We start from the raw sequence: 21,889 nt of genomic DNA on the forward strand, positions 1-21,889 counted from the left end.
TGAAGTTGTTATTATTTACTGAAAAGTTGGTGTTATCTTCTTTTTTTTTAAATGATTATTCTATTCCTACAATAATATGATGTTCCATGTAAATTTTCATGTGCTGGCATGCCTACAAGTTAATAGTGTAATAGAATGCTCAGCTCTCAACATTAGAGTGTTTTTAAGGTGAATTGCATTACATATGCCATCTCTTTACAGCAAGAATATGGGGTTTGGCAAAACTACCTGCTGAGCAACATAATGAGATTTTTGTACAAAGTACAAGTTATTGATTATTATTGTATTTTATTTTTCTATGATTTCCTAAGAGGCATTATCAGGTCTTACAGATGGGGTAAGCCTGTTTATTAAGATATTTATTAGCAAATAAAAGTTACAGTTCTGGTGGTTATTTTTGAGTTAATGGTGTTTGTTTTGCCTTAAGTTACTAATATAATGATACACAGTGAAGCCTGTCATACATGATCATGCAAAAAACAACCCAGCTGCTTAAATAGGGTGGTGTACTAATAAAGATGGACCAGCAATATGTTCTAACACTTGAGATGCTTCAGGGTGATGGTGTTTTTTTTCAGCTAGAGAATGCTTAATCACAGAGGCCTCTTCTGTGCTTACCACTGAACATTTATGCCCTGATAAGCGTCTTGTCAAAATGCACATACAGCTCACAGACCTCAGGACAAGACTGTACACATTAAAAGTTCCAAAAAACAGTATTCTCTCCTTCTTGGGAAACACTGTGAATGAATTTTAAATGGGTTTTAATGCGCTATTAAGATTCTGCAGTACTGGTTCGCCCTCCTTATAGTGATTCACAGAGCCATGCAACTCCTCTAGTGGTTTTCAAAGCTTTCACTGACACAAGCGGCTTTAAAACTGATGGTATTACGTAAATAATGCCAAGGCAATACACAGTGATTCACAAAGAATTGAATGCCATATAGAATAACCAGACCCTACATCAAAAAGTTCAAAGTTTCATTGCAAATCATCACACGCATGCCATGAAAAACTGAACAGCAGTACGTGTGGATTAATAGGAAATGAATGTCAGATGCCCACAGTCCATTAAGTCCTGCATATTTCACATGGGAAGAGCTTTCTCACTAAGGACTGTCAGGTTTAACATAGTGTACATAATGGAGAATGAATATTTTATTTTAGATATGGTTACAGAAATGCCTTCACCATTCTGTGCTCTCCATTGAATTCAGAATTACTTCTTAGGTATGGACTGATTTCAAAAAGAGAGGACACCCTCCTCTACACACAGATACCCCACAACCTGACTAGCTTTTAGAAACTGTTTCCTCCCATAATTTCACTCTGGGATTTATTCTACTGCCTTTGCCTTTAATGGCTCATAATGCCACTACGAGGGAAAATCTCACCTTTTGGCCAGAACCTTCCTATTATAGAAAAATCATGAAATCATGATTGCAATTTACCTCAAACCTTTACTAATTATGAAAGCAACAATAAGAATTAGAAAGCCAAACAACAGACAAAATATTTGTAGTATTTTTGAGCTTTGTAAGTCAATGGGAGCTTCTGACAAGATTTTTAGCAAAAAGGACTGTCCACTATCAAACAGTTGTTTCCTCTGCTCTCCCTCCTCTCTTCAGGGCAGAAGTTGAGACTGTAGTTGGAAAGTTGCATTCAGCATACGTGAAACTTGAATAAATTCGAGTTTTTCAAAATGAAGGGGCAGAGCTCGGTGAAGGAAAGTTACTTCTTCCCGTCAAGGAGCAGTACAGACTTCTGGGAAGCGAAGGCAGAACCGTGCACTCCGCCCCTCGCTCATTGCTTATCTTTGTTCAGAAGCGAAGGACAAACACAAGAATACACTTAAAATGTGGAATTACAGAAATACCAGACTGCGGCGAGGCGGAGCGCGTAAGGGATGAGTTATCCCAGCCGGCTCGCACTGCCAGACCGTGCGGGATGAGGATGGGGCTGCGTTTACATCCCGGGAGTCCCTCAGCACAGGTGGGAAGGCGGGAGAAACTCCTGCCACTGTTCCAGCTAAAAACTGGAGTCTTTTCCTCAGCATTTGGTCAGTGCAGCATTGGCACGGGAAATCACAGGACACGCTTTTACAGAACCGAGGATGGATTTCGGCAGCAAAATAAAATAAGTACGTGGTAGAAAAGAGACTGGGATTTGGTTCGCACGTGCTCTCCTTCGGAGCTCATTGTGATTTTTTTTTGCCTCTGTGGAGCACACCTACAATCGGTCTGACGGGACTGTGCTACGCGGCGACAAAAAAATTCCAAAGTGTATTTGTAGGCTCTGTGCCCGGCCTGGACAAGCTGCTTTTCTTCCCAAAGCTCAAGTGACAGGTGGATTTGAGATTTTCCGTACTCCGCCAAACCGAACGAGAAGCGCTGCGGAGACCAGGGGTGGTGCGGTTCTTATTGGGCGTGTCTTCCTATGCTAATAGCGATTCCCAAGGGGACTGAATTTTTAATTTTATTTATTTATTTATTCATTTGGGCGCTATTGCCGCAGCTGCGCAAGAAAGAGGAAGCAGTGGTTGGGAAAAGAAAAAAAAACAAACAAAATTCCACAGGCGCTGGACACGAAGGACTAAGTTTACACAGCTCGATCCCCGCACTCCCCTCAGAGCCCCCCGTCAGTATGGGGGCGTGGCTTTGGCAGCGCCGGCCCCCGCGATTGGCCGGAAAGGGCGGGACGGCCGGGGAGGCGGGACGGGATTGGCGGGGGCGGTGACGGGCTGCGGTTTCCTTGGCAACGGCGCGCGGGGCCCGGCCGGCGCGTCCCGGGCCCAGGTCGGTGCTGCGGGAGCGGGGGAGGCGAAGCCGGAGGTCCCTGCCCGCTCCAACCCCTGGCCCTGCCATCCCCGGGGCGAGCCTGTGCCGCCCTGCGAGAGGGGGCTGGCGGCCGCTGCCGGCTGCCGGGGCGGCTCGGGGCCTTGGTGAGGGAGCGCGGCGCTGCTGGGGAGAGGGATACTTGAGGGAGGGAGGGAGGGATGCTGCAGGGAGGGAAGCCCGGTCCTGGCAGCTGCTGATGGTACTGATCATCCCCGAAATAGATTCTCTTGCCCGATGTGCAAGAGGCCGATCCTCACGCGCAGAGTGGAGGTATTTGGCTTATTTACTGTTTATTTACAGTTTATTTACAGTTCTGCGCAGAAAGGGGCGCTGGGCGGCAAATCCACGGCTATCACCAAAGCTTTTCGCTCTTTATACGTTTTAGCAAAGGAAGGCGTTGATGTTCTTCGGCTGCAAGGTACTCAGTTCTCTTACTCATTAGTATTCTATCTCCTATTGCTCAGTGATTCCCTCGCTTCTCATACTCATTAGTTCCATGATTAGTCTTTCTCTTCTTTTGGGTGTCTTGGGTTTGTGAGTTGGTGGTTGTGATCTCCCCCTACCAGAATTACCTTTTATCCGGTTGGAGCTGATTTCAGCACAGTTGTTGAGTTGCCTTCATTAGTTTCTTCTCTTTATTAGTTTCTTCTTTATCTTGGGGGTTCTGCAAAGGCCTTTGCACCCAGTAAATTCTGCATTCTTTGTGCCCGCTATGAGTGGTACATCCTTCTCCCCCTGGGTCTGAGGTCTTAAACCTGAACAAGGCAATTCTAACAAGTACATTTTTTTCTAACACCTGGACACCACTTAGACTTGTTTGTTAGCTGCTTCAGGTTAAATCTCCTTTCTTATTGGTTATGCTTGAAAGTGTATAAAGCTCAAACATCAAAGAACATCCTTTCTTAAGAAAATTTTTATGTATTCCACATTTTCCAACCCAGGATGTTCCCAGCTCTGGCCTGCAGCCGTGCAGGGCCCTTGCCCTGCATGTGGAGGGGAGTCTTGAAAGCAAACAAAAAAAGAAATTACAGCTAGAGATTTAAATTATTCTGATGTGAAAGGGCCTCCTGTGGGTGGCTTGGAGAGCCTTGGTATCTCATCACCAAGCCTGGCTGAGTTCAAGGAGCGTTTGGACAATGCTTTCAGGCACATAATTTGATTTTTGGGGTGTCCTGTGCAGGGCCAGGGGTTGGACTTGATGTTCCTTGTGGGTCCCTTCCAATTCAGGATATTCAGTGATTCCATGATAAAGGTTTATGGAGTTTGCTAACAAGCTCCTGGACCAAACTCTATCTTAAATAATTTTGGAACATGTCTGACATATTGTAGGCTAAATTGTAGGCTGTCATCTGGCAAAAGCAAAAAGGAACCTGTGGCAGCTTTAACTGCTGTAACTCTTCACAGCTGAGAAAAGAATGTGAAAAAGAGGCAAGAAGTCAAGGGATTTAAAAGTGAAGCCCTACAAGTATTTTCAAGTGCTTGTATTTTCTCCTGTTTCATTTTAAAAGTGTCTACAATGTATTTTTTTGGACCTCGTGCAGAAAATATAGATGAGACTCTTGATTGGACAAGAAAGTAATGTGTTTTGGAGTAGGGTTTTGTCAGGTTAATTTGATAATTAACAGCCTTAATCTGCTTTCGGAGTTGTATATATGTGTTATAAAACGAGTGGGACATAAAACAAAGGGAGTTAGGCTGAGGGAATTGCTGTAACTAATGTTGGGCTTGTTTAACCTGGTGGCAGCTCTGTGTAGCTGTAATGCAGAGAGCCACGCTATAGATCACTGCCAGTCTTGAATCAAAATGCAAAGCTCTGAAAAGGATCTGTATTTAAAAAGTTCCTGTAAACAAAGGTAGTGGCTTCTGTGACTTTATTAAATGCAAAGTTTTAAAATTATTTCTTTTAAAAAGTGGTTAATCATCATTTTGTAATTAGCTAGTGCAAAAGTGAGACCAAAGACTTGTTATTGATGTTGGTTTTTTCCTTTTCCCCCTCCTGCTATGATTTTAATTAGCTCACAGCCTGAGTCATCCAGTGCTGCATGTTTATTCTTTATTAAGAGAAAAAACAGCCTTCACCACTCCAGAAAATTCCTCTGGCATTAATTAAATGCTTTATTACTGAAGGCACCTCAAATATTTCAGTTGTCTGACTGCTGAAATTATTTCTGGTGGAATTCCTTCAGGGTAGACAAGGGTTATCCCCTTTGCCAAGTGTGCTCAGCCAGGTGTTGCAAGGGCACACGTGATGGAAGCTCCTTTGCCAGGTAGCTGCAGACAGTGCCTGGGCAGCAGCAGGGGTTTGGCACCTACCAGATGTGTGGGTGAATGTTATGGTGTGTGGCTTCGTGTCTGTTGGATCTATTTCAATCAGCTTCTATTTGTAGTGAATGAGGACTTCCTAATTTATACATGTCAATATTGGCTAAACCTGTCAGAATTAAGAGTTTGAATTGAATTAAGAGACAGTACTTTATTTACTTTGTTTTTTAACTTAATTTACTGAACCCTGAAGTAAATAACATAGCAGGTGCTAGAGAAGGGTGTTCCTTCTCCACAGTAAAAAATACTGTTTTACTTTGTTGTCTGGATTATGGACTACTGACAGTTTGAGGTGAAGTGCAATGGTCCTCCTTTTTTTTGTTGTTCAGTGTGGTGGCAGGGCAGGAGGTGGTGGTGGTGCTCCTGTTGGGGCTGCCCAGCGAATCAAGGGCATTGTGTGACATGGACAGGCTATAAACAGCCAGTCTACTTTGGAATCGAGGCCTCTTGGCAGTAATCAGCTTACCCTGCCCGTGCTTAGTGTGCGACAGTGTTTGTGTATTCACTTCCTCACAGCGGCCTTTGGAAAGTGTCAGGGGTGCTCAGGACATGCCCACCTGCCCTGTGCCTGGAGAGCTTTGCCAACAGCCATTTCCTGCTCTGATTCCCTGAACAACAGGTGATCCCTGTGCATCCGAGCCACAGCCATGGGATTGTTTGACAAGCTGGCGGGATGGCTTGGGCTGAAGAAGAAGGAGGTTCATGTTCTGTGCCTTGGCCTGGACAACAGCGGCAAAACGACCATCATAAATAAACTGAAACCCTCCAATGTGAGTAGCCTCCTCAGTTCACTGCTGATGTGTGTTTAAAACTGGTTTTGCATGCTGTTAGTCTAGATGTGACCGTGGAAAAGAAAATTAAAAGTCACTTTTTGATTTCGTGCGGTGGAAAAAATACATTTTAAGAGTTTCCAACTAAAACTAAGGGTAAGCATCCACATGCACATTGTGGAAACTTTTCCCAAAAAAAATCACTGTTAATGCGGCACATTTTTTTTTTAATAAGGAAGGGTTTATGATGGCTGAAATCAGGATCTGAAATAGTTTTCTTAAGTCACTTAAATAATTGCTACAGGATTGCAGTGATGTCGAACATTTGCAGTACATTATAAGTGATGTCAAACATTTACAATTAATACAATTAATAATAACTTGTCTACTTTTATCACGCTTATTTTAGTCTCTACCTGAAAAATAGTAAGTGCATAATAAATACTAAAACCAGAAATAATAAAATAGGAAATAATGCACATTTAAGGAGAACTTCACTATTTTTAAAGCAAAATTATTTTCAAAATAAGTAGCATTAATTCTTGCAATTCATTCATCCAGTGAAAAGTGTTTCAGGCCCCTAGGATGGCATAGTGTTCTGAGCAAAAATGAAAGTATGGGGACCTTGTTTCCATGTAAGTTTATGGAATATAAATAGATGAATTTTGGTAGGCATGTTCAAAGCCAAAGGCTTGGTTTATTTTCACTTATTATTTTATGTGCATCTGTGAAACTGTGATTTTGCTGTTTACATCAGGACACAGATTTTTTTTTTTTTTTTAAATTTTTGTTTAACTTTTCTTGAAGAGAAACACTGGACATTGTTTAAAAGAACATGACATGGTGAAGAGTCTGCTACTCTTCCATTCCTGCCAATTATTCTTCCACTGAAAATTGAATAGATTTATAAACAAAGACTATAAACTACTTGCTATCTGCTGCCAGTTGTTTTGGGGAAATGCTACAATTTATACCAGGCAAATTGTATATTTATGTAATGTTTGAGACCTTTATCATAGCGGGTTTTTATGTCATGCCTTCAGCAGTAATGGATTCCTAACTAGAGTTGAACACAGACTTCAAGATTGATCCCAATAATAGGCATTAGAGAAGGTCTAATTATGCAAGTAGAATAAATACAATTTGTTTGCTTTACTGTAAATCGAATAATGAGAATTTACTTCTAAATGCTTTCATTTAACGTGTTGCTTTAGGAGAGTGGCTTTGCATACAACCTGTATGAGTCCTGCCTTTGCAAGACATGGCAGAACCTTTAGCATGCAACAAATGCCATTAGATCAGACTTGATAAAATCGTTTATATTTAGTAAGTTCAATGGGTAGGTGATTCTGAGCTCTGGATCAACTCAGCCTTCTTAAGAAGAACTGCTGCTTTTCCCCAGGAGCAATGTATTATGTGTCTGGCAAATACAAGTGTTTCTCCATTTGTTTCCAGTGATTTCTTCTGGTCCTGATAAATACATTTGAAACAAATATTGAAGAAATAAAACACCCACTCTGCAAAGGTTCTCCCCTGGTGACAGGAGCTGTTGACTGCACTATTTACGGTGGTGGGGTTGCCATTTTCCCAGTGAAGCTGCAGGTGGATAAGCTGAGCTTCCTTCACTTGAATGCAAGGGGTCAACTGCTTATACCAGTGGTTTTAATAAGGGGCTCTAGAAGGTCTGTAAAAGGATTGCATCTCACTTTCTCAGACAGCTCTGTGATCTAAGGGACGTGACCTTTGTTCCTGCTCAATATCGATGCTTCTTAAAGGAGCTGTTCTTTTCTCCCAACTTAGCTGAGAGGTTCCTTGGCCAGCTCAGGAGTAAACCTGTTTATCAGATGTACCTATTAATAATGCTTTAGGTCATTGCCCATCCCTCTGTGGTAAATCCTGATTTCTTCCAGTGGCGTTGTGATTTGGGTAGAACCATGATCAGGCCAGTGAGTAATGTCTGCTGTGTCATTCCCAAGGTCAGATAGACTCCTCCAGCACTGAGAGGCTCTCAATCTGGCCAACCTAATATCTTGATAGGCATGTACCCTCCTTTAGCTAAGAGGCTTGGGGTATTGTGCAGACTTGTTTGGGTTCACATTGTGATTTCCAAAGTTCAGAAACTCTGACCTGAGTCATAACCTCCAAGCTGTTGTCTTCCATCTTAACCTCTCTCCTGTTTATTTCCTAGGTAATAGCCACACACACATGTACAGGTAGACTAATGTAAAGGGTGGAATCTCACCCTCAAGGCTAAAATGTCTTCAGTGCTGTTGTCCAGTAGTGTTCACTGTATTTCCTAGAAAATACAAAATCTTGGTTTTGAATTACTTTATTTTTCTGAGAACTTTTAAAATATAAAGTATCTGGATTTGTAGAAATTTTTTTTCTATTGTACCGTTTGGGTGAAAATAGATCTGTAATGTTTCAAATACATTTCAATATTTACATTTTCTAACTTGACTGTAAAATTTGGACTTTCTTTCCTTTAAAGGCTCAAACTCAGGACATCGTCCCAACAATAGGATTCAGTATAGAGAAATTCAAGACTTCAAGGTAGTACTTTCTTTCCTTTCTCTCCACTTAGCAGTAGTGATTATTATACAACAGTTGGACTTAATTAGCTCTTTTAGTGGGCTGTAACTTGATTAGAACGTGCTGAAATGTTGTAGTACCTACGAATCCTAATCATGATCTAGGACTGAGTGTGTTAGAATATACTGTGTGTTTTGTGCTGCTATAAAACTAGGTGTGTGTATAAATATTTTTAAATGGAAGAAGATTTTAGTTTTTTGCAATAGTGTGTATAAGCATCTGATTCCTGTCTGTTAAGAATTCCCAAATAGGGCACTGTTCCAGACTTGAGGAGAGACAGTAGCTTAGGGGGTGGTCTGTATTCCACTCTCAATCTGACAACCTGTGTTAAGGACTCTCACTGGAATTACTCTGAACAGAGTGCAGTGTAATCCCATTAAATGGAAAATTAAATGATGGCTACAGCATTAGCCATGTAAAGATGGCAGGAGCAAAGGCCAGGGAACAGAGGAAGAAGTCATTAGTTGAATGAAGACTAAGATTTAGATAAAGAATGTCATGACACAAAAATATTTCAAGGAGGGAACAATTTTGTTCTTGTGTAGCCTTCTCTGAATATTTTTATTGTGTGCAGTTAGTCTTCAAACCAGGCAGCCTCACTGGGTGAAAAATCTGCAAGAAAATTGTTTATTCCTTGAGCTCAGGTGTGGGACCCATAGGTTTCACATTTCTGTAGGACCCTCAGCAACTGTGCTCTGTTTCAGCAAAACACATCACACAGGTTTGGGATTTGGCTGTCTGAGAATAAATTGATTTAAATTGCTTTCCTTTATTCTGATCCTGTGGTGGGAGAGATGATGACCTGTAAACACACTGTGTAGAATGATACTTTATTTTAAAAAAGCCAAAACAAACCTAAAAAAAAAAACCTAAAACCCTGACAAACCCATAACTCCAGAATCAGCTGATGCCTGGACATAGAGCTGAAAGGATGTGTCAAACTTGCAAAGACTGCTCTTTGTATCTTGGTCATCTGAGCTCACCTGTTATTTTGGTGTTTTTTTTTTTCTGAAGGTGGAATGGGGTTTTTTTAATCCTTTTACTTTGCATACATTTGTGCCTCTCTAGGGACACAATTTGAGACAGGCTGTGGATTTTAAGTCATGGTTCATCTGAATTTCATTTATTCATTATAAACAATATTTGATATGATAGAAACAGAGACTGAATGGGAGCTTATTTTGTGCTTGATGTAACTTTAAATAATTGTCTCAGTTCTTTTATTCAGATAATAAAGAAACACATTTTCCATTGTGAAATATTTCTATAATAGACTGCAAAACTGATTAGGATCATTTGGAGGCAGAGAGCTTAAGCAGAGTTCCTTTGGGAATTTTTCTCAGTTGATTAGGATTCAAGTTGATCTGGCTTTTTTCTGTCAGGGTTGCAAAGAAAATAGTTTGTGTGTGGGTTTTGTTCTTCTTTTCTGTGCCTCATGCACTTCTTTCCTTTGCAGTTTGTCTTTCACAGTGTTTGATATGTCAGGTCAAGGGAAATACAGAGACCTCTGGGAACATTACTACAAGTAAGCCCATCATTTATTTTAAAGCATTGCTGTTCATAGTAACTGTTGTCTATGTTATTTAAACAGTAGTATGATCATATCTAGTGATTAGAAATGATTCAGAGAAGACTTATACCTGGTGTTTGACAGAAGGTCATTCTGGATAAATACAACTTTTCTTTCTGTTCTTAAGGCATAACAGTTTTTCTCTGCTGTTATTCAGTATGCTTTGGGGGATGTCTTGTTGGCTTCAAGACTGGGGGAACATACCAGAGATGGGATTTAAATGTTGAAACCTGAAAACCAATCCTGCTAGAAAGCTCAAGATGAGTTGGGTTTCCAACTTTTCAGTTTTCCTGTAGGTAGGTGACTTAAAACCTAAAAGATATTGGCTGATGGGTGAGATTTTTAGAGGTGAGGGAAATTAAACTGAGAGAATAAGGCACATGTACCTCAAAACCCGAACAAACAGTTGTACATGTTATTTATTGAGCAGGATATTCACTGTACTTTATAACACTGGTATTGCCTTATTGGTAATAGAAACAGAAAATGGTATATTTTCTGTTTTTCCAGCTTCTCATGAAACTTGAATCTTTACTTATGTTGTCTCACTGCTATTACCTGATCCTAATCTAAATAAGGTGAACAGTAGTAAAGCACACAGAAGTAGCTTGGAGAAAAATAGAATGGAGAAAATCTGAAGATTACAATATTAATTAAATATTAATATTTAATGTGATAGAGCTTAAAGTATTTTTTAATTGCCTCTTCCTCCTGTGCAAAATATGTTAGCAATTTGAAAACGTGTGGTTAGGAGATCTTCATTGTTCAGGAGTGTGAGATGTATGTCTCCCAAATCTTTTGCATTTCAGTAACTGATGCCTTTAGGCTACTCTCAAAATGCAAGCAGAGTGCTTAACAAGCAAATAATTTTTGTGATTGCTGTATTTAATGCAGTAACTTATCTCTTGTGTGGCAAAAATTGCTTTTTCACCTCAACAGTAAGGGAGTTCTTTAGGTTATGCTGACGGTGAAACGTGCATTTGTATCCACCTCTATTCCTGATCCAGTAGGCACATATTTAAGATTATGTTCTAAGACTAATATTAAAATAATTTTTAAAATTTTATTAATAAAATAATAATAATAATATAATTATGTGCTGTTCATTTTGTAAAGTTAAGCAAGATTTAATTTTCTAAGAATTGCAAAATGCAAATCAAATCTGATCAAGAGTCAAAGTAATTGCCTTGGGGTACTTGAAGTTTGCACTTTTCTTCTGTTTGGCTCGAAACTGTATTCTAGGACATCCTCTAAGTACATCTGTCTTAAATATACATACAGTCATGTTGTATCCTTATTACTTTGTCTGTGAAGTTATTTTTTGGTAGTAAATACATTCTACTTCTCTTGGTTCCTTTAGAAAAAATACTCTATGGTCATAAAAATTACTTAGGCATTTCCAACTAGTATAGGAAAGCTTTATTTACTTTTAAGGTTCTTCTCTACACCAGAAAAGCATAGGCCTTTTCATGCAGTCTTAGGCTGGTCAAATTATTTCTGCTTTTCAGTAGGTCTGGGGCTGTTTCTTATCAAAATACGAAGGTAGGTGGTGCTGGAGGGTAAAGAATGTACCATGATGGCCTCTCAGAGAAGTGTAAAATGAAGCAGGAGTGAATATTACATTAAAATTTTAAATAAATGTATTTTTGTGAGTGTTTATAACTGATCTGGTGAATTATTTGTTGGTGAGACTTTATTTGGTTTTCAAAATAAGTTTCAATAAGTGGAACATCAATATCATAAAATATCAGTAATATCCTGAAATAATGAATTGAGTAGTTGTATATAGTTGTCACTGTAGTCATACTGCCAGCAAAATGTTTTAATGGTTTGAAATAATTGAGAGTTTTTTATCTGTTATTCAAAACAAAAGCAAGATCCTGTTTATGCAGACTTCAGTAAAAGTTAAAATGACCTGCATATGCCCAATTGTTAAACAGCTCTGGACACAGGTTTTTTTCTAAAAAGGTAATTGACCTTTATCTAAATTAATTTTAGTGTAGGAAATAAAGAATTTCCATAAAAATCTGTCTTTGTCTGTTTTCTTTGTCTGCCTGACCATACTGTTAAAATAGCAGTTGGTTACATTTTCAGAGCTCATTTTTCAGTGTCAGGAGTAAAATCAAGCTTTTCTAAAAAGTCTTTGTAGACTGAACCCTGTATGAGTCACTCGGATAACAACCTCATGTCTCAAAAAATGATGCATGTTAACCAAAAGATTGAATTTCAGAAATAAGGCTCGATTCAAATGTTAATGGTAAATAACAATGACAAAAATTTAGAGGAAAAATCAGTTTGTTTGGACTTTTTCTGGTGTTTCTTCTGAAGCCTTTTCTTATTCACAGTTTAAGAGAACCTATAATTTGCCTCTTTGCTCTTTTTATGTTATGCAGAGAAGGCCAAGCCATTATTTTTGTCATTGATAGCAGTGACAAATTAAGAATGGTTGTGGCCAAAGAAGAACTTGACACCCTTCTGAATCATCCAGGTGAGGAGGCTTTTTTCCCCTTCTGTGTCCATATTTGTTGTTGTCTTAAGAAAACCCCGTATCTGACACATTTTGTATTCTGAGTACTTTGCAAATATTTTAGCCATTCGTGAATACTGGAACAATAATAGCCTTCAATAACCTTGTGGGGGTTTTTTACCTATTCACATTTACAAGTTGATCATGCTTTTGTTGTCTACACTGAGTTGGATTAGTCTCTTATTAATCAGTATTGGTCAAAAGTTGCATTGTTTTGAGGAAGAATAGGAGCTGTTGGAAGCTGGAGAGCCTTTGTGTGATGACCAACACGTACAAAAATATCTCCCTGTCTGTTTTTTCCATGAAGACAGCCAATTCCCTTAATGTAATGCTTAACTTCTTTTTTCATCTTCACTGTGTTTTTTTATGCTTTAGACAGAAATAAGAAGGGATAATTGTATCAGTCAATTACTTATAAAAGGATACATGGGATGGAAGAGGATATGAGATGACAGATGATGAGGAACTTGGTTTTAAGAGTTTGGCTTGGTGTTTTACATGAGACTACATCTTATCAAGTTATCAGATTGGCCAATTCTTCACCTTTTCACATAGCCAACATTACTCCAATATTTTTGTAAGCAATATGCAGGTTTTGCTTCCAGCACTTTAGGTAGTTGCTTTGCCTAACCAGATCATAAAACTACATGTAGGAATTTTAAATGTCAAATAATCCTGGAATTCCTTATTCGTAGAGCCTTAACTTGTGGGGTTACCATGCTGAAAGTAAGAAGGGAGAAGCTGACTTGAATTTCTAACCAAGAAAAGTAGTATTTGAGAGGGACAATTATGTTACCATGACTTTATTTTCCGTGAATACAATACCGTAGTTCATCAACAAAGATGCTGGAGTTGACTGGGCCTCCTTAATTTCACATTCAAGGGTATGGGCTCCTTCAAATGCAGACACTAACCAAGACACTGTTGCAAAAGCCAAAGGGGAGGATGAGATGAACCAAACACTACAGATGTCCCAAAGCAGGAATTACCCCTGGCAGTAAAGGTGATTCTGTGGGTGAAATGGAACTGCATAGGACCAAGGGTGAGAGGTAAAGGCTTACTGGTTTACTGGAAGGCAAAAGAGGGCAAATGGCATTAATAGGTCATTAATGCTGACATAGCAGGTCAGTCCTCTTCAGTTGTTTATGAATTTGTGTCTTCTAGTTACAAAATACCATGGCTGTGGCCACCTGGGATGTTCCCTAGAACCAGGAAAGGACAGTTGTGTTTTTCTGCCTTGGAGTATCTCAGCTCAAGTACAGCAACAGTGTTGCTGCCTTATCAGATTTTGATAAATCACATCTAAAAGAATCAAAGAACTTGGAGTTCCTCTAGTAGTAATGTTTAATAAAAGTAGCTGGTAGCTGAATCAATATATAAGTGGTTCACTATAGCAATATTTGTATTTGTATTGCTGTTCTGCCTCTCTTCCTGCATATCCTACTTTCTCCCCATTGATGCTTCTGTCTTTATGGTCTTCCTGGAGTGGTTTAAATGTATGTGTTTCCTTAAGTTTTAAGTGGAGTTGAGTCAATTCCTGTCTCTGAAAATCTTAGCAATCCCTCATGAAAGCAATTCCCTGTCTTTTTGCCAGACTTTTCCTGAGGTTGTCAGGTGAAAGGGAATGTGTGCTATGAAGCATTAATGGGGTTAGAAGTTGTACTAAATGGGACTGTTTCATGAATCTATGAATTATTTTTCCTTACATAAATGGACAATGCACTCTACAAATAACTGCTTGTTCAGTGATCACTGTATCATATTATTCTTCAGCACTTTGAAAGTGGTAGTCTCTAGATTACTTGTTTTAGATACTGACTCTTGGGTCACTTGACCTCCAGCACATGCTTCTAAAATAAACTGAAATTCCTGTAAATTTGAAATTCTTTGTATAAAATTACACATCAGTGTCTGGCATATTTTTTAATGCGTTAATTAACAACTACTTGCAACTAGACCATGTTAGCTTTCCATTGGTAACTGTGAAAAGTGTGTGAGGAAAATACTGCACATTAGGAAATAATGTAAATTGCTGTGACCACCACTTTGTTTAGCAAATATTGTTGACTGTACATTTTTGAGTGTGGGGGCAGGTTGTGCCCCTTTTTAATTGCTTTAAAAAAACCAGTGAAAATTCCTTGTTTAACTTGTCTCTGCATATGTGATGTCAGGTAATTTCTGTGGTTTTAATTTACCCATAACCTGCAGCCTGTGGGTAACAGGGTTCGTTTACTTATATCGTAAATTAATCTCAGAATTTCAGTTGGGAGACACAAAAGCTGTTCAACTGTGGAATCAAAACAGAGGTTTAATGATACTCTGGGCTTGTATTTTGAGGCCTTTGATTTGTGTTAACGGATACCAGAGGAAAAAAAAGAGCTCCAGGGAGGGTAAATAGTTTGTGAAAATCATCAGCATTTTGATCAGCACTTACAATCTCTGAATGAATGTGGGTAGGTAGTGTTATCTCCACTGATTCTGTGGAAAGGTTTAGTAGGGAATTTAAAAAGAACATAATTAGGAAGGTTCAAACCACCTCAGCCCCCACAGTTTGTTGGGCTTTTGGGTTTTTTATCATCCCTCTCCCCATCAGCAGGTGCAGCTGGCTTACGTTTGAAGTTTTAAAATAAATTGTTAGCTTGTTTCCTGTGTGAAATACCTTTTTTTTACTATTTAAAAAAAGCCTATGTAGCAGTTTTCTTCAGTAGGGGGATGGTGATGATGTGTGTTTTAAGTTCTTTTCCTGTCAAGGGTTGACAGACTCAAATGTAGATCTTTTTCCTAACCCTGTAAATCATCTTCTGGATAAATAATATGAAAAAAATCTCAGAGTTAGTCTTGATTCTGGTAATTTTTTGGCAGTTTTACATCTCTAAGTTTGAAGACAGTATATTTTGTTTCCTTTGAGTGACTCTAGTCTTTTGGGGTGATCAGTGAGGTTTAAGCTTGTCTGTGTGTAAGTATCCCAGAAAATGCCAGTGTGTGTGGTTTGGTCTGTAGTTCTCACTGCTAGCTGAGAGGAGCTTCTGGAAAAAAAGTCCTTCAAGGGAAGGTAGGATAAAGGATGTCCAGATTTTTTTCGTGGATTTTTTTCCAATTGTATAAATTCTCTGAAGTCATGGATGCACTCCAGGATACTAAAGGATACTTCAGACTACCCTTACGCAACTATCGTTGTGATGTTGTGGATGAACACGAATCATTTGTCTGTCATTTTATACATCCAGTCCTCACTAAGCAGAGATGTGCAGTATTTGTAGGCAGTTGTTTCATCTCCTGTTCCTCAGCTTCACCAGCAGTTCATACCCACAGCTTTACGTGTGGGTATAAGGTAGGGGGAGAGGGGGTGCAAGATTCCAAAGCCTGCCAGAGAGTTTGTGAGCGTTCTTGAAGCATGCACCAGAGGCCATGTGACCCAACAGTGTGCTCCTGGGTAGGATACAGCCTTCAGAGAATTGCAGTTACAGGTGAGCAAAATACCTTGCTGTATTGTCTGTAGCTTATCACATGTAGAGATTTATAAGTGTTTCACAATGTCATGATAGTTTATTTCTGCTCATGCCCAGATATCAAGCACCGTCGACTGCCTATTCTCTTCTTTGCTAACAAGATGGACCTCAGGGATGCAGTGTCATCTGTGAAAGTATCTCAACTACTGTCACTAGAAAACATCAAAGACAAGCCCTGGCATATCTGGTAAATCCCTCTTTTTCTACCCTTTTATTGGTATTACGTTGTGCATTCGTATTTTAGCTCTGTCATGACACTTATTACTATGTAACATAAATAAAATCAAGCAGATAAAAGACTCTGCTGCCACATGTGGAACAGTAGTAATACTAAAACACTTACTATGAAACTTGTTTTAAATGCATAGTGCATTCATGTAGACTGTGCCTTAAAAGTTTTCACAGTAGAACTGTTACCCAAATAATGAAATGGAGGACTTCTAGTGAAATCAGAAAGCAGTGTTCTTACCAGAAGAATAGCTGCCATTATTTTTTGCTGGCAAATTGAGCAGAATTTTATCAGAGTGCTGCTGCTAGTTTGTCTTGCAGCTTTCAGAATATCAACAATAAAACATCTGGAGTTTTTTTGCAGTCTGCAGATGCTTTAGTAAACTACTGTTGAAAGGCCATTTAATAAACTGTTCTCATCTGAATTCAGAGAGACACTGTACTTTTTGTAGTCTGTAATGTTTAAGGAGATTTTCAGTTGTAGGAGGTAGTGTCTTTTCTTTCTGAAGGATGTAAACTTTCATATAAATAGAAGGACTTTGTGCTAGTCTTCACAAGGAAAAAACTCTCCTTTTATTTTAAGTGTTTTATAGAAGTTAGTTTTTTGCCTTATTGCAGTACCCAGATATTATAAATAAAAGTGAAATCAGCAGCTAAATGCTGCTGAAAACTACAGTTCTCATTTTAGGCCCTTTATTATTTAACCTGATTACCTGGACGTTGTTTTGGGGTCAGTGCTTTTTGTCTCAGAAATCACACTGATGAATTCCCAAGCTTCTTGGAAGAACAGTAACAGTCCAGATTCACTGCTCTGCTGGTTTTCATGTGCTGCAGGATGAGGGCCATTTAAAGAGTTATCCCCCAGTGATTCAAAAGGTTAGATTTAAACTGTTCTCAGTGGAGCTTAGTAGTTTTATATATTAACAGACACTCCAAGGGTTGCTGTTACAATGAACTGTGTACACTCTACATTCCCTCCCTCCAGTACTCCAGCATTCTCACTGTGTGATGAAACTATGTGGGAGGACAGTTGGACTTGATCATCCTAAAGGTCTTTTCCAACCTAAATGATTCTGTGATTCAGCGTTGCTGTTGTAGGTAGTAAACATCTTTTTTATAACATCACCTGAGGCAGGAGTTATCTAAGTAGAGGTGTTCTAGGAATTATTCCTCTGCCTTGAAACAGGAATTAAAATAAATCACATTATGAGAAGGTGTTTCCATGTGGGGAAGGTACTCTATATCATTTAAGAAGCAGTCTTCTCCATGTGAAGAAAACTTAAGTAAACTGTACTTGATGCTACTTTGCAATTCTGTAAATTATAAGTATAGGGATGACTCAACTAAAACTGGTATTTTTACAATGCTTTCATTATTTGATTTGTTTCTTTCAGTGCCAGTGATGCTCTTAAAGGAGAAGGATTACAAGAAGGTGTGGACTGGCTCCAAGGTATATCATACATAATTCTCTTGCTCTATTTTCATTCTGCCAAACTTTTTCACTTTGTAAGTTTTTTTTCTTTATTATTTCCTTTGTTTTCTTTCTGTCCAATTCTGCTGTCAGATCAAATTACACAGTGAGTACTAATGCTCTATCTCATATTTGCCTTTCATTTACCTCCTTAATGTACACAAAAGATCATGTCTGCTTCCCTGACAAAAGTGTGTATTATGAAATATTAATGCACACTCCTGCAAACAGTGTAACACTTTAATTTAAACAATACCAGCTCCCACACTTCAATTTATTATTGTGGTAGTTGAGTTTGTTCTTTAATTTATTCTTACTGTCCTGTCCTGGTTTTACATAACTTAATGTTATGTATCAGGAAATGGTGAATAAGCAGACTAGAAAAATAAGCCAAGTACACAAACAAATACACTAGTTTTGCTTATTCAACTTCAGTTCTTTAATCTAGAGCCAAAATAAGAACAGCTTACACTATAACCCTCATAGCACATGCAGACACTCATAACTACATGGAAAATATGAGATCCAGCTTAGATGATGTGTTATATCCAGCTTCTTTAATTACATTGTGGATGATGTATATCCTTCTGTTGTATGTTGCTCAGGATCTGGTCTCTTTTGTCCTCCTGTGTACTGCTGAATGTATAGATTAGCCAAGTGTGGCCTCGTTTGGGTGGACTCATCCTGATTTTAGCTCCTTGGTTTGCGTTGCCTGTGCTGTGAGTGCATTGGGATCACCTGAACCTGCCGTGCCGGGTGTGCTGTGCTGCAGCAGCCACGGGGTGTCAGCGCTGTTCCAGGGACAAAGCCATTCCACTCCTTCCAAATCCAGCTGGATAGTAGCCTTGTCTCTGGTTTAATGTATCTTCTTTGCTCTGCGAACACCAGATTGTCCTTTCTACTCAGAATCCTCCACTGCTGAATAGAGAGAGAGATGGTTTATTTTGCTGTGTTGTTAGAGACTACAAAAACATTTGGTCATGTTTTCAGAGGGAGGGATCCTCACCAAAAATAGTCTTTGCAAAGGGATTTACTGCCCCACAGGAGAACAGTGATGTGTCCTCCACCAGCTAAAAGAGTTTTGTGGTGGGGAAGTGATGTCTCTTCCACCAGCTAAAAGAATTCTGTGGTGGGGAGCCAGGATCTTAACACAGAGCTTTGTCCATTTATAATAGATGCAGATTCCAAGTCATGTACTTTTTCCTGATTTCAAGCATAGTTCTGATTTAGTAATGTCTTCCTGTGATTTTTCAGAGTCTCTGCTTATCTCTGAGTAACCTTTTAAGTTTCAATCCAAATTTTGAGTTGATGGTTTTGTACATAGCTTCAAGCTGCTTAAACGGATCTCAAATGCTTGTCTTAATATTTTTCTGACAAAATATTTGCATGTGTAGATTTTTAAGCACACCAAGCAGATGCTTCTGCTGTCACTCACATAGCTCTTCATAGCTATTCACTTCTCATGGATTGTTAAACTTCTTAATTTTGTGAGCTGAAATTCTTCACAGATTTATCTCAAAATTTCCTTTAACTCACTGGTTCGTTGTCCCCAAAAGCTTAAGAGGGCTTGGGTTTAAACAGTACTGGTACCTAAGCACATGCAGTTTGCAAGTTATACTTTTAATGGGTGAAGGCTTTGATATTTCAAGAACACATTTTTACTCTGATTCCCCTCATTGCTAGAGCACTAGATGGGAATACTTGGAACAACTCTTTAGTTGGAGCAGTCCCTAAATCACAGCCATAAAATTCAGTGGAGGAAATGACACCTGGTGAATGAATGCAGAGTTCTCCTTGTCAGCAGCAGTGCTTTCCTTAGGTACCCTTGGCAGTCCCATTACTGTCACCCTGGGGTGACAGGAGCAGGAAGTTTTGCCTTTTTTTTTTCTAATGAAGGCTGAGTTTGCTATTTCCCTGTTTTGTAACAACCCATCAGCAGTAGGGTAAAACAAACCTGTTTCACAGCAGTCTAAACCCAGGTCCCATTCCCTGTCAGTGGGGGAAATTGTGCTGAGTTCCACATTTTGCAGCACACAGGACATTTATGCTAACTAAGGAGACATTGGAAGTGAGATATTTGCTGGGAGCAAAGAAGTTTTCATGTGAGTTATTCAAAACCAAACTTTAAATATTTTGCTGTTCACGTTCAGTTATGTGGATGCTGCTGTGTGTACGCAGAATCGAAATGCACGTTTCATAAAATAAACTTCCAGGCCTTATTCTTGTCAAAGTTACCTAATAAGCTCAAAGAAGATAAAAATTGAATTAGATGAGTCTTCCTGTTTAATTAGCAACGTTTGGGGAAAACAACTTGGCTGTGCAGGAATTTCAGAAGTGGATGAGAGAGCATGTTGAAAAGAACTGTTCCTCATTCTTGTAACTGCACCAGAATATCTATTGGTTATGTTTTCAAGAAAACAAAATACAGCAAGAGTTTATCTTGTGCTAAGACTGGCTGTTTCTTTTTATTAACAGATCAGATGCAAGCAATGAAGACATGAGAGATAAATAAAAGATGTGTGGCGTTCTTTTGCACCCTTTTTCAGTAGGTGTACAAGTTCCTTGAAAAGGAAGAATGATTTAAAGAAGATGAACAGATCAGCTAAAAGATACTGTATATTGGCTCGTTTCAATTTAGTACCTCTTCCAGGAAAACTGAATGTAGGCAATATAGCACCTCAGGTATGCACACTAATGAATTAAATTGAATCTTGTAACTGGAGAGTGTATTTAAAAAAAAAAAAAGATTTGTGTTAACAATAAACATCTGCATTCATTTGAGTTTTAGGGGATAATTAGCCATCAGGAAATGCCCCTCTGTTTTTTGGGGGGACACTTTCTGAGGAAATGGGAATATTTATTTTCCTGAGAAAGAATAATCAGCACTTCCTGAATGAGATACCTGCTGATTTATGTGCCCATTTTTAGGTATTTCTGCAAACTTTTTTAATTTAATGTTTGACATTAGCTTTTTAGTAACCATCTATAATAGGCTTCTAGAAGAATATTTTGGTTAAAGATACAAATATCCAGTGTATTTGTTACAGATGATTGCAGATGTTTTTAAGGAATAGCTTTTAATGAAGTGTTATGAATTGTTTTTGTGATATGCCATGATTATATTTGCATTCTCATCAATAAAACTTCAAATATACAACATGACACAGTTGAGTTTCTTAACCTAAATATGCTCTTGGATGGTCTTTATGTCTTAAAACATGTTGGTTTTTCTGTTAGTTTCATTGGAATTTGTTTATCCATTTTCCAGTGGATATAGCATTGTATACTGTAATAAAATGGTATCTCTCTTGCCAAGCTTTTTTAATGAATTGCATATATTTTTTACGCTTCCTAATAAACTGGGCTGCTCTTCCAGATATTTAAGGAGCATATGATTCACGGAATCACAGAATGGGTCAGGTTGGAAGGGACCACAGTGAGTCCTCTGGTCCAGCCTCCCTGCTCAAGCAGGGTCATCCCAGAGCACATGGCACAGGATTGTGTCCACAAGGTTCTGGAATATGTCCAGGGAGGGAGACTCCACACTCTCTGTGGACAGTCTGTCCCAGTATGTGATCACCCACACAGTAGAGATGTTCTTCCTCACGTTCAGGTGGAACTTCCTGTGCATCAGTTTCCTAAAAGTTGTATTTTGAAAACAGTGAAGGGACAGTTCACTGGTTTTATTAGGTCATTAATATGAAATGTGTTATATACTTCTGTTGTGTATAAAAAATGCTTCACTTTAGAAAATAATAAACTTTCTGACTTCAAGTACGTACCATAGGTAGCAAATTAAGGCAATAAGAACTTTATTTTTGCAATGTAGCCTTTTCCCTTTAATCCCTCCTCCCTTGTTCAGGGAACAGGCAGGAGGAACACTGAAGGCTGTATTTAATTGGGTGATGACCTGATTCCTCTGGGAGATTTAATATGGAGCTCTTGCAAAAACGTCCTCCCCACACCCATTAACATATAAAACACACACATGTTATGTCAGCATGCCTTTTAGGGCTCACTTAATAGAGGAATATTTGGAGAAACGGGCCCCATCTGAAATGGT

General features: G+C 38.9%; 1 protein-coding gene across 4 annotated transcripts; it reads left to right on the forward strand.

Moving 5' to 3' along the window:
• Positions 1 to 2,739: 2,739 nt before the first annotated feature.
• ARL6 (ADP ribosylation factor like GTPase 6) lies at positions 2,740 to 21,152 on the forward strand. 4 transcript variants are annotated; one of them, XM_027698386.1, is made up of 9 exons: positions 2,740 to 2,795; positions 3,138 to 3,255; positions 5,779 to 5,929; positions 8,421 to 8,482; positions 9,978 to 10,046; positions 12,485 to 12,579; positions 16,185 to 16,314; positions 17,750 to 17,805; positions 20,302 to 21,152. In XM_027698386.1, exons 3-9 carry the CDS (start codon positions 5,807 to 5,809, stop codon positions 20,325 to 20,327), a joined length of 561 nt encoding a protein of 186 aa, XP_027554187.1. In that variant the 5' UTR covers positions 2,740 to 2,795; positions 3,138 to 3,255; positions 5,779 to 5,806; the 3' UTR covers positions 20,328 to 21,152. The 4 variants fall into 4 exon arrangements, with proteins under 4 accessions (XP_027554187.1, XP_027554190.1, XP_027554188.1 ...); XM_027698389.1 differs by having other exon boundaries at positions 2,778 to 2,795; positions 3,223 to 3,255; XM_027698387.1 differs by lacking the exon at positions 2,740 to 2,795 and adding an exon at positions 2,875 to 2,941.
• The last annotated feature ends 737 nt before the right edge of the window (positions 21,153 to 21,889 follow it).

Source organism: Neopelma chrysocephalum, unplaced genomic scaffold (genome assembly GCF_003984885.1).
Source record: "Neopelma chrysocephalum unplaced genomic scaffold, ASM398488v2 Primary Assembly neopelma1_126, whole genome shotgun sequence".
NCBI lineage: Eukaryota > Metazoa > Chordata > Aves > Passeriformes > Pipridae > Neopelma > Neopelma chrysocephalum.

Coding starts and splice junctions, on each gene's coding strand:
- ARL6 (XM_027698386.1), top strand. CDS start 5,807: ATGGGATTGTTTGACAAGCTGGCGGGATGGCTTGGGCTGAAGAAGAAG. Junction 8,483..9,977: donor GAGAAATTCAAGACTTCAAG/GTAGTACTTTCT, acceptor TTTCCTTTGCAG/TTTGTCTTTCACAGTGTTTG. Junction 16,315..17,749: donor GACAAGCCCTGGCATATCTG/GTAAATCCCTCT, acceptor TGTTTCTTTCAG/TGCCAGTGATGCTCTTAAAG.